At 43.6% G+C, this 15,661-nt stretch overlaps 1 protein-coding gene across 1 annotated transcript in view; it reads right to left on the reverse strand.

Annotated features, from left to right (window-relative positions):
- LOC102367873 (connector enhancer of kinase suppressor of ras 2-like) overlaps positions 1–15,661 on the reverse strand; it is a 703,948-nt gene that overhangs the window by 59,688 nt on the left and 628,599 nt on the right. Inside the window, exon 17 of the mRNA XM_014521487.2 lies at positions 15,038–15,111. Coding sequence (XP_014376973.1) covers positions 15,038–15,111 — 74 coding nt within the window. The remainder of the gene's footprint in view (positions 1–15,037; positions 15,112–15,661) is intronic.

Below are 15,661 nucleotides of genomic sequence, written 5' to 3' on the forward strand. Positions count from 1 at the left end.
GTAGCAGGTAGATGGTGTGTGTGGCTTGGGGGAGGGGTTGGGATAGGTGCTATGTGTGTGGCAGGGGTCAGTGGGGTTGCAGGTGCTGCAGGGGGTGCATGCCCACATGGTGAACATAGATGGGTGAAGGGGGGAGCAAGGCTGCTCATACTGTGGGGTATGCTGGGCAGCCCATGTAGTGGGAGGGATCTGAGGGGGGCACCTTACTGCTCATCCACAATGCACGTGGCCTCTCTGGCATGTAGCCCATAGCTCTGCAGTACCTGCCTGCCTGGAAGTTGAATAGCACTGTCCTAGTCCAAGGGCCAAATCCTGTCTCTACCTGTAGCAGAACAGGATCACCCAGGTAAACGTGTAAGTACCTGAAGGGACAGGGAGGAGGAAGAGGCAGATCCTCTGCCTTTTAGCCCAGTTGTCTAATACTAAGGAAAATTGCCCAGGTGGAGGAAGACCAGGGTTCTAGCCCCTCTCACTCAGAGAGTGGGGAAACCTGCATCTCCCATTTCGCAGCCAAGTACTCTCATAATCAAGTTCTTTGGGCAATGTCACAAATCACTTGCTATGGTTTTTCTCCAGCTAAAGTTGCAAGGGTTTCCATGCAGTTATATGTGTACCCAGGTGATTCTATTTTACCTTAGCCAAGATTTTGCCATAGGCAAAATTCAGTTTTACTTCTATTTTGCCATAGGCAGTCATAGTGAATCTTCTGAGCCTGAGGTACAGGGTGAGTGCAGTTATGCAAGAGGAAACAAAATCTAAAGTCTGTAAGTGCCAAAAATTGCACTTATGTGGCTGTAAGTACTACTGAGGCACAGAAAGTTAAAACAGAATTTGGCCTTATGTCAGAGAATGAAGGAATCTACTATTTTGATTAACTTTGAAATATTCTGGGATTAACAGTTTGCAGTATTTAGATTAGAATATCCACTCTTGCAGGAAAATTAATCAGAATTATTAAGAACTGGATCAGGAAATGGTAGACTTGGCATGATGAAAAAATGCTGAGATGAAGAGTTATGCTGTTCACAGCCTAATGTAAATGACAATGTTCTGTTATCTATTATCAGTTATTCAGAATGTCAGAGATAATGATCAAAGCTGTGGAAATCTGTCACACCGATTTCTTTCTGTACTCCATCATTACTATTAAGGCATGAAGCAACAAGATCCCCAAGACAAATAAACTGGAGGAAAATAATTGTGTATGTAGTATAAGAAGATAGAACCTTGTTCCTGTGCAGATTCCTCCCCAATGGCAAAGGAGTCATTTTTAGGGTTGGAATTCATCCTTTGGTAGAGGGTGAACTTAAAGCCACGTAAGCCCCCAAAGTAGAACTTAAATGGTATCTAGGCCTTGAATTAACAATTTGGACAGTGCTAATTTACTGCTCAGACATTATCCTTTCATCTCACTGATTACTCACCCATCCTTTGCTGACAGGTATAACTGTGTCACAGTCCATTATGACTAAAACTTGTGATATTTTAATGAAGTGATGAGATCAAATTCTGCACTACATAAGTTATTAGTGCCAGTTGGGGTAACATGGTGAATGCACAAGTGTTATTAACATTATGTATGTATGTGTTATTAAACTAAGCCCGCTGGGGGACGGGGGGAACTACCGCCACTGCTGGCCTGCTGAGCAACCCTTGCAAAGCCAGCGGGTCAAGGCACTTAAGGGAGCCCACCCCTGCCCCGGCCCTGGTAAAATCTGTGGGCAAGGAAGGAGCCCCCCAGGGGACACTTGCCTGCCTGTACACAAATGCCAGGAGCTTGGGGAATAAGCAGGAGGAGCTCATCCTCCTGCTCAATGCAAATAATTATGATGTCATAGGGATAATGGAGACCTGGTGGGACTTCACCCATGACTGGACCACAGGTATAGATGGGTATACCCTGTACAGGAGGGATCGTGTAGATAAAAGGGGCGGGGGTGTAGCTCTCTATGTTAAGGAAAGCTACACGTCCCTGCAAGCTGATATTGGCGACCAGGGTGGACTACTGGAGACCCTCTGGGTTAAAATCCGTGGGGAACATGGCACAGGGGACACAATGGTGGGAGTCTACTACAGACCTCCCACCCAAATCCTACTGGTTGTGTAGAAAGCCTTGAAAAGATTAAGTGTATGCACCCTAAAGAGTAAAAGAGGGCAAACAGAATGAACCCTAATGACAAATCTATATGGCTGTCCTTCCAAATTCTGTTCTATTGCCAATAAAATGACCCTACCCACCCCCCACACTACTGGGTAGAGCCAAACAATTACACTAAGTAGGTTATTCAGCGTAGCCACGAGGATGCACATGAAATTGTACAGACTTGGAAGATGTTACAGTTGTGGATAAACATCTAGGCTTTCATTTTCTTATCTGATCCATGTTCATGTTGGAGTCAATTATGACTCCAAGATCCCTTTCCACTGCTGTGCTGCTGAGAAGGTCATCCCCCAGCCTGTAAGTGGGTTGGTGGTTCTTTTTGCCCAGGTGCAGCTCTTTGCACTTGTCTTTGTTGAACTGCATCCTATTTCATTCTGCCCATTCTTCCAACTTGTCCAGATCCATCTGGATCCGTCTCCTACCCTCTGGTGTGTTAGTTTTGCCCCATAATTTGGTATCATCTACAAACATGGACAGGGTGCTCTCCACACCCTTGTCCAAGTCACTGATGAAGACATTGAATAGCACTGGTCCAAGAACCAAGCCTTGCAGGACTCCACTGCCCACATGTTTCCACGTCAATATCGACCCATCCACCACCACTCTCTGGATGCAACCCCTAAGCCAATATGCCACCCACCTGACCATGTAATCATCTACATCACAGCCGGTCAGTTTATTTATGAGAACAGAATGAGATACTGTATTATAGGGCTTCTTAAAATCTAGGTCGATGACATTTACCTTGACTCCTGTGTCTAAGCATTGTGACCTGGTTATAAAAAGAAACAAGGTTAGTCCAGCAGGATCTACCTGCAATAAATCTGTGCCAATTCCTTTCAGCATTATTTCCGCTGCTGGGATCCCACAAATGTGATCCTTACTGATTTTTTCCAGAGTTTTCCCAAGGATAGAGGTAAGACTAACTGACCTATAGTTTCCTGGTTCCTCCCTCCTCCCCTTTTTGAAAGTAGGCACCACATTGGCCTGTTTCCAGTCCTCTGGGACCTGACTGGAGCACCATCAGTGCTCGAACAGCTGTGCTAGCAGCTCTGCTATGACACTGGCCAATTTCTTCAGCACCCTTGGATGAAGTTCATTCGGGCCCGCTGATTTGAACACATCCAGCCCCTCCAACTGCCCCTTCACTAAGTCTGCGCTAACAGTTGGTGGGCTGGTGTCCCTCCTGTGTCTATCTATGATCCAACTGGGAGATGTGCCTTGGTCTGTGTCTAGAAATGCAGATGCAAAGAATTCACTGAAGAGCTCAGCTTTGTCCCCCCCTGTCTGTCACCAATTGCCCTAGTTTGTCCTGTAGGGGTCCTAAGCTACACTATGCCTTCCTTTTGCTCCCTATATACCTGAAGAAAGACTTTTTGTTGTCCTTAATTTTTGTCACCAGCCTAAGTTCTAATCCTGCTTTAGCCTTCCTACCTGATTCCCTACAAGTGCGAGACAGGGAGGTATACTCCTCCTCGGTAGCTACCCCGTTTCCACAGCCTATATACCACTTCCTTTGCCCTTAGGCTTTCCTGGACTTCCCTGTTCAGCCAAGAGGGCTTCTTGACCCCTTTGCCCCCTTTTATGTGAAATGGGATTATCTCCTTCTGCACTCATAGGATCGCTCCCTTGAGGAACAACCACCCTTCCTGGACCCCCATTTCGCCAATGCTCTTGAGCTTTAAGACATCACTAACTAATCTCCTGAGAACATTTTTTTTGCTTCTCAAGCAAATCCCGGGACGTCATTCTCCCCTTGTACTCGGCCTTGGTGAGGCCGCAGCTGGAGTACTGCATCCAGTTTTGGGCTCCACAATTCAAAAAGGATGTGGAGAAGCTTGAGAGAGTCCAGAGAAGAGCCACACGCATGAACAGAGGTCAGGGAAGCAGACCCTACGATGACAGGCTGAGAGCCATGGGGCTCTTTAGCCTAGAAAAGCACAGGCTCAGGGGTGATCTGATGGCCACCTATAAGTTTATTAGGGGTGACCACCAGTATCTGGGGGGACGTTTGTTCACCAGAGCGCCCCAAGGGATGATGACTAGGTTGAACGGTCATAAACTACTACAAGACCGTTTCAGGCTGGACATAAGGAAGAATTTCTTTACTGTCCGAGCCCCCAAGGTCTGGAACAGCCTGCCACCGGAGGTGGTTCAAGCGCCTACATTGAACACTTTCAAGAGCAAACTGGATGCTTATCTTGCTGGGATCCTATGACCACAGCTGACTTCCTGCCCTTTGGGCAGGGGGCTGGACTCGATGATCTTCCAAGGTCCCTTCCAGCCCTAATGTCTATGAAATCTATGAAATTATTGCCAGGAAAGTCAATCCACTGGAAAAATCCTGTTTTGCAGTTAAAAAAAAGCAGTAAATACACCAGCAACCCCTAAGAATCACTTGCATTTGAAAGCTTGTCTAATTTTATTCCAAGTATACAGTTGGTCCATTAAAATATATTACCCCCAAAATCCTCGCCCCTCACACTGCTAGGAGCATCATGGCTACATCATTCGAACTACCATGACAGGGATTGAAATATTTTCAGGTGGCCACTAGATGGCATACACTAGCTAATTTCATGCATTAAAAATAAGATACCAATACAATAGCTTTGTTTTGCTTGCTACATGAAAGAAGTCATAGACTAATAGGCAGACTGTGGTTCACCTAGGAGTCTCTGCTGCTTTTTTATGGTTAGCATAATGATTTAGTGGCTGGTATCTTAACATCAGAGCACTACCCATGTGCTACTTTTTAATTCAGTCTGCTTGTCCATACCAAGTGGCCAGCACAATCTTCTGCTGCTTTAGCAAGATGGCTGACCCTGGTGTCTGTACAAAGTCCTGTTTAGTGTAGGGATGCTCTAAAGCAGTGGTTCTCAACCTTTTTTGTACCAAGATCCATTTGTAAACATCAATGGCCAGTCTTAACCGGGTGCCCCTCGCTCCTGATCTGATACCCCAGCCCCTCAGTGTATGGGGCAGGGGGTGGGTGTGTGGGTGGGGAGGAGTGTAGGTCTTGGGGGCCCCCAAACAGCCCCTTGCAGACTGGAACTCTGCCAGCCTACAAGGGAAAAGCCATGGTTTCCTATATTTTTCTTCTTTAAAGGAAAATCCATTTTTAAAGTTTGTTTGTGACCATTTCATATATTCTTGCAACCCATTTTTGGGTTGCGACCCATGGGTTGAGAAATGCTGCTCTAAAGCACTATGGTGAATGGCACATTACAAATAGGAGAGAAGGAAAGTCAGTTAGTCCACACACAGCTCTTCAAGACTGCTTCCAATAGCTAAACCAGCTTGCTTAATGCTAGGTCAGGTATCTGTACAATACACTGCAGTACAGCGTAGACATATTCTCAGAAGTAACAAGTCTCTTCAGACCTTGTTTAATCATTTTCATTTTCTTGAAATACCCTGACATATTTTCAATTCCTGGTTAAATATTTTTCTCTGCATTCACATCACTGTATGAGGATTACCAGCAATATAATATATTGTTCTAGTTAGGGATGAACAAAAGGGACAAAGAACATGCTATAGAAAGCTATGACATCAAACAGAACATGGGCTCTGGCAAGCCAAAAGATCTTTGTCAAATAAAAAAGTTCATCTAACCAAACTCCAGTTGTATACTCCGAGATCCACTGGGTGCGTCTACACGTGTGTTTACTGTGCAGTAACTGAAATTACTGCACACTGTGGAAATGCGCCTACACATGCATGCCTGTACTGCACAGTAAATATGGTGACTTATGCCAACTTCAGGATAAATTTGATACCTGCATCATGCAGGTATCAAATTTATGCCTGATTAGTTACTGCTCAGTAACACACGTGTAGACACCTGACTGCACAGTAACAGGTGTGTGGACTGATTTGGGACTAATCTTAATCCCAAATCAGTCCACACACAGTGTTAATACACTTTAATACCTGCACATGTAAACTCTGGCCTATCCCCATACTGTGCAGTAATTTACTGCACAGTAAATTTAAGTCGGTGTAAATGAATGTGTTAGACACACTCACTGATTCTGAATTGTCTACTTCACTTACCTCAGAGTTTAATGCCTGCTTTTTTCAGCTCCAACTTATATTTTGAGCCTACACTCTAACTCTGACACTCTAATACTCTAACACTCAAGCTAACCTCTGCAGTAATATAATCAGGGCTTACAGTGCTGGTACAGCTGGGACAAGAATCCTAATGTTCCCCTTTATATTTTATTGATATTTTAACAGAATTATTAGTTCTGTAATGAAAATAGAAAGCAAAGATGAAGAAAAACTATTCTTGCTACATTTTTGCATGTAAGCCAGATATATTATTTGCAATGTTTTTGATGAAACTGAATATATTTAACTTCTTTTATTAAGAGGTGTCAATGTGAGCTATATATTACAGGCTGTCTTAATAGCACTGCCTATTATTAGGTTGACTAACATTCCAGTTATCAGACCATGTTTTCAGTTATTTATAACTTGGCAAAATATTAACCATTAAGAGTGAAAGTTTACAATATTAACCATTAGGAGTGAAAGTTAGTGTTTGCCTCAGATTGACCCAAAATGGTTTGGCCATTTCTAAGAAAAAAACATATCTTGATTTGACATGTTGAAAACTGATTACCTCTTCTTTTAACAGATCCAGCATGTTAGTACTTTAGAGGAGGGGATTTGACAAGGGCTCAATTTTCGATGAGGGATGTGTGTTTTGTCCCCTTGAAAATACCCCAGTTTAGGCCAAATTATAATTTCTTAAACAACTGTAGCTTACATGTGTTTAGTGGAGACTACTTAACATTTCCAGTCTCCCAAGAATCTACCCTGATTAATATGTTAAAGTGTGTTGCTGCTCCTTTTGCTGGTCAATCCCCACATGCCATCCCCACAGGCTACCAAAACATGCTCTATTCCCTCACTGATTCAACCTTTGCCAGGAATTAATATTTATCATCCCAAAAGGAAAGACAATGGGACAGAGGTAGATGTTGGGGCTTGGATAGTGAGCCTGGAAAGAGAGACAAGGACTGGATTGATATAGATACTGGGATGGAATAAGAAGAGAAAATGGGAGCATGGAGCCAAGTATGAAGAAGAGACAGAAGTTTGAGGTGGCATAACTTAACTTGGGGGAACAGGTAGAAGAGTCTCTACCAAAAAGACCACACTCCACTCCAGAGCCTAAAATAGAATCCAGTATTTCTGAGTCTCAATTTCTATATTGTCAACAAATAGCTAAGACCACCAGGGTATATCTACATATGGTGTAGTACTGCACAGAGATACCTGAACAAGCTCTGAATGAGGTAGCTGGGCCAGGAAAACCCATATAGCTGCATCAATGCAATGCTCCACCTCAGTTAATACACCCTTTTAACCTGAGAATTGTTATTCTTGATGATGTGCTTGTATACAATGGGATACCTTTCAGTGACATCCGGTATAAAACCTCCACTGGTAAAGGCAAGCCTATCAGAGCTTAAAACCATTACTTCTGGAGTAGGCAATGTCATGACTCCCATTTATAAAATTAAGCACCTGCATTAATTGTATTAGAGGCAGTGCATCAAACTATGTAGGGCATAGTAATCCAGTAATCCATTGTCAAAATGTTCTTAAGGGCATTACACTCAATATGAAAACATGGACAGCAGTAAGAATTACTCGGTAAAACAGTTTTCCCATGCCTGGCATGAACACTGGAAAGAGAAACATCTATTCCTTTTTCCTATGAGACCAAAGATGACTTTGTTCAATAAATAAAATCCCCAGCCCTGCATTCCTTGCTTGGTAATGACTTGGAATAAACGCAATAGGTGTTTTAAGAAAGTAGTCCAGTCCCCTAAATAACTGCCACTGTTATTTCTGACTGTTCTTTAAGATTGCTGAAATAAATTTAGCATTGTGATTTCAGCTCCAGTTACTGTAATAAGAAGTGCCCCTTTTATGTAATTTTTCAATTGCTTACTTAAAAAGATTTGAATCCACAAAACAATTAATTGAATAAAAATAGGTCTATTTTCCTTATGCCCTTATTTACGCATGGGTGGATCTAGGATTTTGTGTGGAACATCCTAACACATAAAACAACACATTTGTCTCCAGTTTAGGAGAAACTAGCAGCTTTACTAGTATGATAGGGAGCTAGTTCTTTATTATTCAGTTTAAAAACAAAGCAAGAACATCTATAACTATTGGAATGTGCACTCATTTGCTAGATTATAAATCAAGTTTGAGAAAACACAACAAACATGGCAAAAATAGTCAGAAGAGTCAAAAGATATTGTGTCATTAGTCCTGTAGTCATTATATTTAAATGTACATTTCATTCAGATTCATAAAACAAAATCTAGACTTCTTGAGTTTCTTGACAGTGCCTCCACTACTTTGCTGTCAGTCATTTCTAAACCTGAGTGAATATTACCATATCTCAGTTAAGGTTTTTAGTTAAAGATAAAAACTGTCTTTAGGGCTATGAAATAGGAGAGAGACATTACCAGGAATGGCTAAGAGACAACAAAATGGTGGAAGAAAGTATAGCGTGAATGCTGTAACATCAAAAGCATTAAAAAGTCATTACTGCCTGAATAGAAATACTGCTGCCCCACCCAGGCAGTTGGTTTTAAAGTTTGAGTAGACCAGGAATCAAAGTAGGGTACAACTAACTTTCCCCTCATCCCCCCACCAGTTCTGCACCTGTATTTACATCAGTTTTTAGGCCTGATGCTCTTTCCGTTTAAACCAATTTGCAGTCATGTAGTTTGACTAAGCTTCATGGAGCTACTCCTGAAATATAGGAGTATGTCCTGTAACACAGGATCAAGCTAATTTTTCAGATTTTTTGGGTCAAACTAAATCTCATAGTTATTTAGTAAAAAGTGCTATCTAGTGAGAGAAATATTCTGAAGTGGAAGAAAATAAGAGCAGGTCGTAGAAAGCAACATTTTTCAATACTTTCTGAAAGCCAGAGAAGGCAGAAGGCTGTTTTTTTGCTAATTATCTTCTTTATTCTTTGGGTGGAATTAGGTATGGGAAGTCATCCTCAGTTCTCTCCAGACAGGAAAGATAAATACAAATTCCAGAATATTTCATGCAAGGAAAATGTGCCTATAATAGTGATGGAGTGGTGCTAGGAGTTGTATGGAGTAGGAGGACCTTGAATTAGGGTATGTTAGGTATAACTGGAGTCTCAGGACGTGTCTTGGGAGAAGGTAAAGGAAGCTAGGTTTCTCAGAAGTTTTAAAAGGTATTATTTGTTATGATGGGAGAACATAAAAGTGTTAGCTCTTAGAGAATAAATGCAAAGTAAAGTTGTTTCTATGAGACAGGGATTTTGGAAATTTATTCACCATGATTTTATTTCTGGAGTTTGGATAGTCCCACACATCTTTACAGCTTATACATACAGGGGGCCCAGAGTTGGCTGAGAAGGGAAGGAAGGGGAACTGACCTTCATTAGCAACTCTTTATTTCACCCAAGGGGAAGACACCAAGGTCAAAATGCTGACCTTAAAACTGAAACTGAAGCTCTAAGCCTTAGTAAGAAGTCATCCTATGCAGTGATATCAACACGGTAAATGTGTTCCCTATGGAAAGTAGTTGTCTGTTCACCAAATCTGAAATGTTTTTCAGCTGTATTAGGGTTAACAAACTTTCAGTGACCTACAGGCAGGTCTGCATTGATTTGAGCCAGGATCTCAGGGTCTAGGATCCTAGATCTACAACAGAGCACCTAAAATCCTAGAAAACTTTGCTACAGAACCAGAAAACCCTCGAGACTCTCTTCCAGCATCAGGGCCCAAGAGTTGGGCAGCTTGACAACCATATGGTCCAGGAGTCTGGAAGCCCTCAAGATCCTAGTCTGAGGGAAGTCCACAACCAGTATGACGTGGAAGCTGCTGAGTGAAACTCATGTTATTTAGATAATTTTTACTACTATCAACAACAACTGTTCAACCAACTGACAATAACTGTGTCAATTATGCTCAGCAGCTGACTGGCTTGTGAGGAAGATATTTCATATTTCATGCCAGGATTATACTGGTCTTTACACTGACATATTGGAAGAAAATCCAAGTTGAAGACATGTCTACCGATAACATAAGAAAAAAGAATAGTTATGATTGTACCATAGCTTCCTCCAGACTTCTCTGTGAGGGTGACCCCAAGAAGGGCATTTAGGAAACTACCTGTCCTTGATGGTAGTCATATAACCATAAATGAGAAGTTATGAAGGGGCTTTTGACCGAACAAAAGCCTTTGGATGACAGTGCCCCCAAAATGGGTCTTTCATTCTTGTATGTGATGGGTAGCCATTCATTCTAAGAACTGTGTTCTAAGGGAGGATGCTGTCTTGCTTACACTACGGTGCTAGTGGGGCTGCTTAATAGGGTTGAAGCATCTAACTCCATGAAAAGGAGGAAGGGATGCCAATCACCAGAGCCAAACCTACTAACATCAAGTGGAGCCTAGTGATCAACTGTTTTTTAAGCCCTTATTTTATATTTCTTAATAAATTTCACATTGTAAAATACAAATAGCATGTAACTCTCTAAAAAGGTTATTATACAGCCTTCAACACTGAAAAACTATTTGACTGCAGACACAGAGACTCTCAATATTGGATAGACATAAACATTTTCCCTTCATGTCCAAGGAAATTTGCAGCTGATTTCGGATGGCAGATTTGCGTTCTAAAACGCATTAATCTAAACGTTGTGAAAAAACAGAAGTTAGACTCAGAGAGGGCATGTCCAGACGTGTGTGAAAGTTTGGTTCTCTAGGGACAAGTAGTAGCAGTGCACCTTGCACCACTGCTACTTGTCCCTGGGAATGACCATGCCACACACGCTTTGGCGCTTGGATAGTTATCCTGAGGGTGGTAGGGTAGACTGGGGCCAGCGCTAGGCTGGTCCCAGAAGCCTTAACTGGGGTCCTGGGGGCTTTCTAGGTCTGCAGCTGTGTGGCTCCTGCTGGGCAGAGCCTGGCTGGCAGCTGCAGTGGTTTTTTTTGCAGTTTTTTTTGACCCCTGGATATCTAGCAGAAGTAAAAAACAGAGCAGCGCATGATCGGGCAGTGCACCCTTGCAATGCAGAGAATACCAGGCTGTAAAGCATGTGGCACTGCAAGCATATTTGTGGTGCCACATACCTCATGACTGTGCTCACCTGGATGTGCCCAGACTTTCCTTCAGTGTCTGTACACTTTGGAAATTGTTTTCTGGGAGGAAGTGTTTAGAGCAAAGGACTAGAAGCCCTTTCTAATTTTGTGCACTGACACTGAACTCAGTTAAATCACCTAAACTCTGTGGGCATTTATAGACATGCTCCAGGAGGTGGGGGTGGGGTATGCTAATTACAAGTGCCCAGAATGTCACGCGTATCAGCATCCCCACTGTGAAAAATGGTGGTGGGGTGCTTTGAACTAATGCTTGTCAAACTTGATTAATCTGCTGGAGCTGGTGATAATTACTAGGTCTGTGCGAAATTTCAGCAGCTGTTTTGTCTCGGAGGTATTTTGGCCTATTTTGGCACCTGAAACACTGAATCTGAAATGAAATGGAAGGCTCTGAAACATCTCTGAAATGAAATGAAAACATCTGAAACGTTTCAGAAAATTTCAGAGTTTTGGAGCTGGGCTTGCAGGGAAACAGAAACTAAGAAGAGGGAGGGGGAAGAGGGGTGGAAGGACTGCTCTGATATTGACATCTATAGCTGGCCAGTGTCTGTGATCTGTCCCTGAGGTCCCTTCCAGTTCCAGTGATCTGGGGGAGGGACAGCAGCTTGCTGTCATCCCACATGCAGATCAGGGGGGCCGCACCCCCCAGGAGGGCTGCGGAGCTGTGCTGGACTCATCCTGGGGGGTGTGGGCCCCCAGATCTGCGTGTGGGATGACAGCAGGCTGCTGCTGGCTGGGGCCAGCGCCGGCACCCAAGTCTGCTTGGCGCACCACACACTGAGTGCCAGGAAGACTGGTGCTGCCGCTGGCCACAGCCAGCAGCACCAGCCTGCTGTCATCTGCATGCTCCAGCTGCTGTCTGGGAGTTTGGTTTTTTTTAAAGCCCTGCAGTCACCAGCTGCAGCAGGCAGGCATAGCTGGAAGAGCTGCAGGAGAAGCCCCCATGTCTGCCCTGCCTCATCCTGCACTCACTAGCTGCAGCAGCATTGATCAGGGCCTCCAAGGGCTCATGGGAGAGGCCCCTGATGCAGTGCGGGGCATGGAGGGCAGGGGGGATTGCATCCCTCCATGTGGCACCCACGTGGCAGTTGTTGCATTATGTGGGTTCAGGGTGGCTTGGCAGGATGTCACACCTTGTCCCAGAGCTGGGGCAGCTCCAGCAGTCACCCAGAGCCCAGCAGTGCTCAGTGCAAGTGGCCCCAGCTCCCAGACAGCACACAGCACCTTGCTGAGCTACTCTGCACCTGCACCATGGGGCAGCTGCCACATGGGTGCCACAAGTGCTCAGAGGCCCCAATCACCACTCCTGCAGCCAGTGAGTGCAGGGCTTAAAAAAAAAAAAAAAGCTCCCGAAAAGTGCACCGAGCACGTGACTGACAGCAGGCTGGTGCTGTCAGCTGTGATCAGTCTTCCTAGTGCTTGGTGCAGGGTGTGCCAAGTGGACTTGGGTGCTGGTGCTGGCCCCAGCCAGCAGCAGCAGCCTGCTGTCATCCCATATGCAGATCTGGGGGCGCGTGCCCCCTGGGATGAGTCTGGCACAGCCCTGCAGCCCTCCTGGGGGGTGCAGCCCCCTGATTTGCATGTGGGATGACAGCAGGCTGCTGTCCCTCCCCCAGAGCACTGGGATTGGAAGGGACCTCAGGGACAGATTGCAGACACTGGCCAGCTATAGATGTCAATATCAGAGCAGTCCTTCCACCCCTCTTCCCCGTCCCTCTTCTTAGTTTCACAGCATGTGGAGCATGCAGATGGCAGCAGGATGCCATTGCTGGCTGGGCCAGTGGCAGCACCAGTCTTTCTGTGCTGGCACTGGTCCCAGCCCTCAGGGGCAGCCTGTTGTCATCCTGCATGCAAATCCAGGGGCCCGCAGCCCCTGGGAGGAGTCTGGCACAGACCCGCAGCTCTCCCAGGGGACACAGTCCCTGGATCTGCATGTGGGATGACAGCAGGCTGCCATTGCTGGCAATTGATGAGAGTTTTGCTTTGAACAGTTTGAGGTACATTTTCACAAAAGCGCCTGTACCTATCTCCTTGAAGCATAGCAAGATTCATGCCTTCAGAAGGGGGTACCATCCCTGCAATTTTTTTCTAAACCAGGCATGACAAACTTAGAGGCATTTTAGTGATTCCCCATTATAGCCTACGGCCAGAACACCAAAACAGCATCGGAACTCTGAAACAGATTCAGCCAAATTGAAACGGGACAGCAATCCAAAACACCGAAATGAACAACTGTCCCTCCAAAATGCTGAATCCAAAACCGAAACGTAACATAGCTGTTTTGCACAGCCCCAGAAGACTCGATTATTCTGCTGGAGCTGGTGATTAACCAAGTCTGCTCTGATGCGCTGGAGTTAGTTTGTTGGAGCAGCCTCCCTGCATATGTATAGGATCCCTGTAAGCCTTAGTTATACCATCAGTAAAGTGGGGATTTTCCACACTATGTATTGGATGGTTGCTAATATTTATTCACTTCTCTTGTGGGGATTTATGAGGATTGACAAATTTTTAATATACTGAGATCCTCAGCTGTAAGGAAAAATAGCAGTACAAAGTACAACACTACTGTCTTTCTGAGATAGTAATGCTATGATGAGATAACAATCAGTAACTGAGGAAAACTGTTATCTACATCAATAGTCCTTGTTCTAATTAATATCATGAATGGTTTCTTATGTACATATTTATAGTTGTAGGAAACGTTTTCCAAAGAGATCAATACCATGTTCTTTATGTGTAGATACATGAGGCATTAAATTATAACTAGGAGAGCTTTAGTAATGGAACTGCTAATGGCAGTTCCATTTCATAATGGAATTAATGCTATTCTCTGCAGCTCCTGAAGGCAGGAAGTTTTCAATATTTTATAGGCAGTATGCAGAAGAGAGATTGGAATAAATTATGATACTTTGGTGAAGTGCTGGTCTCAAAGCACTGGAACTCTTGTGTTAATCCTTCTATACCCAGCAGCTGTCAGTCCAAATACCAGCCCTGCTGGCCAGACAGATTTTGTAAATTACAATGCTGTCAGTAACTGCCTATCACTAAATATGCTTTAAAGATGGATTTGTTTGTATTGGGAACACAAGCAAGTAATGGTGACATACTGCTGAGCAATGCAAGGGAGAGGTTGAGATACCAAGCTGCAGTTCATTAATCTTTGGAACCTAAATATTACAACAAGTGGGAACATCTCACACACTTAATATGAAATGAAAAATCACCACCTTCTACATATTACTCCCATCTGCACTGTAGTAGGCATAATGAGTTACAGTGACCCTATTCTGTGATACCAAGTGTTCCTCTACAGAAAGAAGGTGGTTCCATCCTTATAGGCTGCATGGACGTAAGAAAGTTTTTCCTGTTGCCTAGAAATACATTTTTATACTGATTCACTCATTTCATTAACACTGAACACAGGTACCAGAACAGTGAGCGAGTGAGAGAGGTACATAATTATTTCTATTTGTGTTACAGCTCATGCCATTTCTTTCAAGTTACATCCTTTAAGTGAAGGAACACTTATATGGGCTGTAGAATAAGGTAAGCATGTTTCAGCATTTTCTATACAATTCCCTTTTCTAGGCATTTATGAATTCTTGGTATCTGTCTGCTTTTTCAAGTGCCCTACTTTACACAATATGCTTAACATGATCCTTATATTTGTAGAACAACTTGATTAGCGCTTACTGTTTCCTTCTGCATTCGATGGCTCTATCTATCCTGAACTCAGGTAAACTGATGAATCCTTCTGCTTTTTCATCCTGTGAGAACAGAAGAGGAAGTGCTGGTGAGGAAGAATGTACAGCTGAGAAAGAGACAGAGATAAGAACTGGTCTTATGGTTAAAAACCAGGGCAAGTACTAGTAGTCAAAATAAGGAACACATTACTTAAACATGCACTGCTGAGTTTTTATAGAAGTGGCTGAACTGTCAGTTTCCAAAATGAGCTACAGTAATGCCAGTCTATTAAAGACAATGTGAAGATTATTTCCAACTGTATGCAAAGTATTTGAACAAATAATAGCTGTACAGAGAGATTCTTGGTTTTCTCAATGTTGATTACATCTTCACAAAAATGTTTTGTGGACACCTTTCCCATTTATGACTGGGTAGACCACCTGTCTTCCTAAGGGTGACTAAGATATTGGAAAAGTAAAATTAAGAAAGCATGTCATGTACTTTTTTATGTAACATGATTTAACAGGAGGAACACAAGAGGGCCTGTGTCAGCCAGTTTTCTGAAGATTGCAAATAAACACTCTGTAGATCATCAGTGATTCATGGCTTTGAAATCAATAAAGGGTACCACAT

This window comes from Alligator sinensis, unplaced genomic scaffold (genome assembly GCF_000455745.1).
Source record: "Alligator sinensis unplaced genomic scaffold, ASM45574v1 scaffold666_1, whole genome shotgun sequence".
NCBI lineage: Eukaryota > Metazoa > Chordata > Crocodylia > Alligatoridae > Alligator > Alligator sinensis.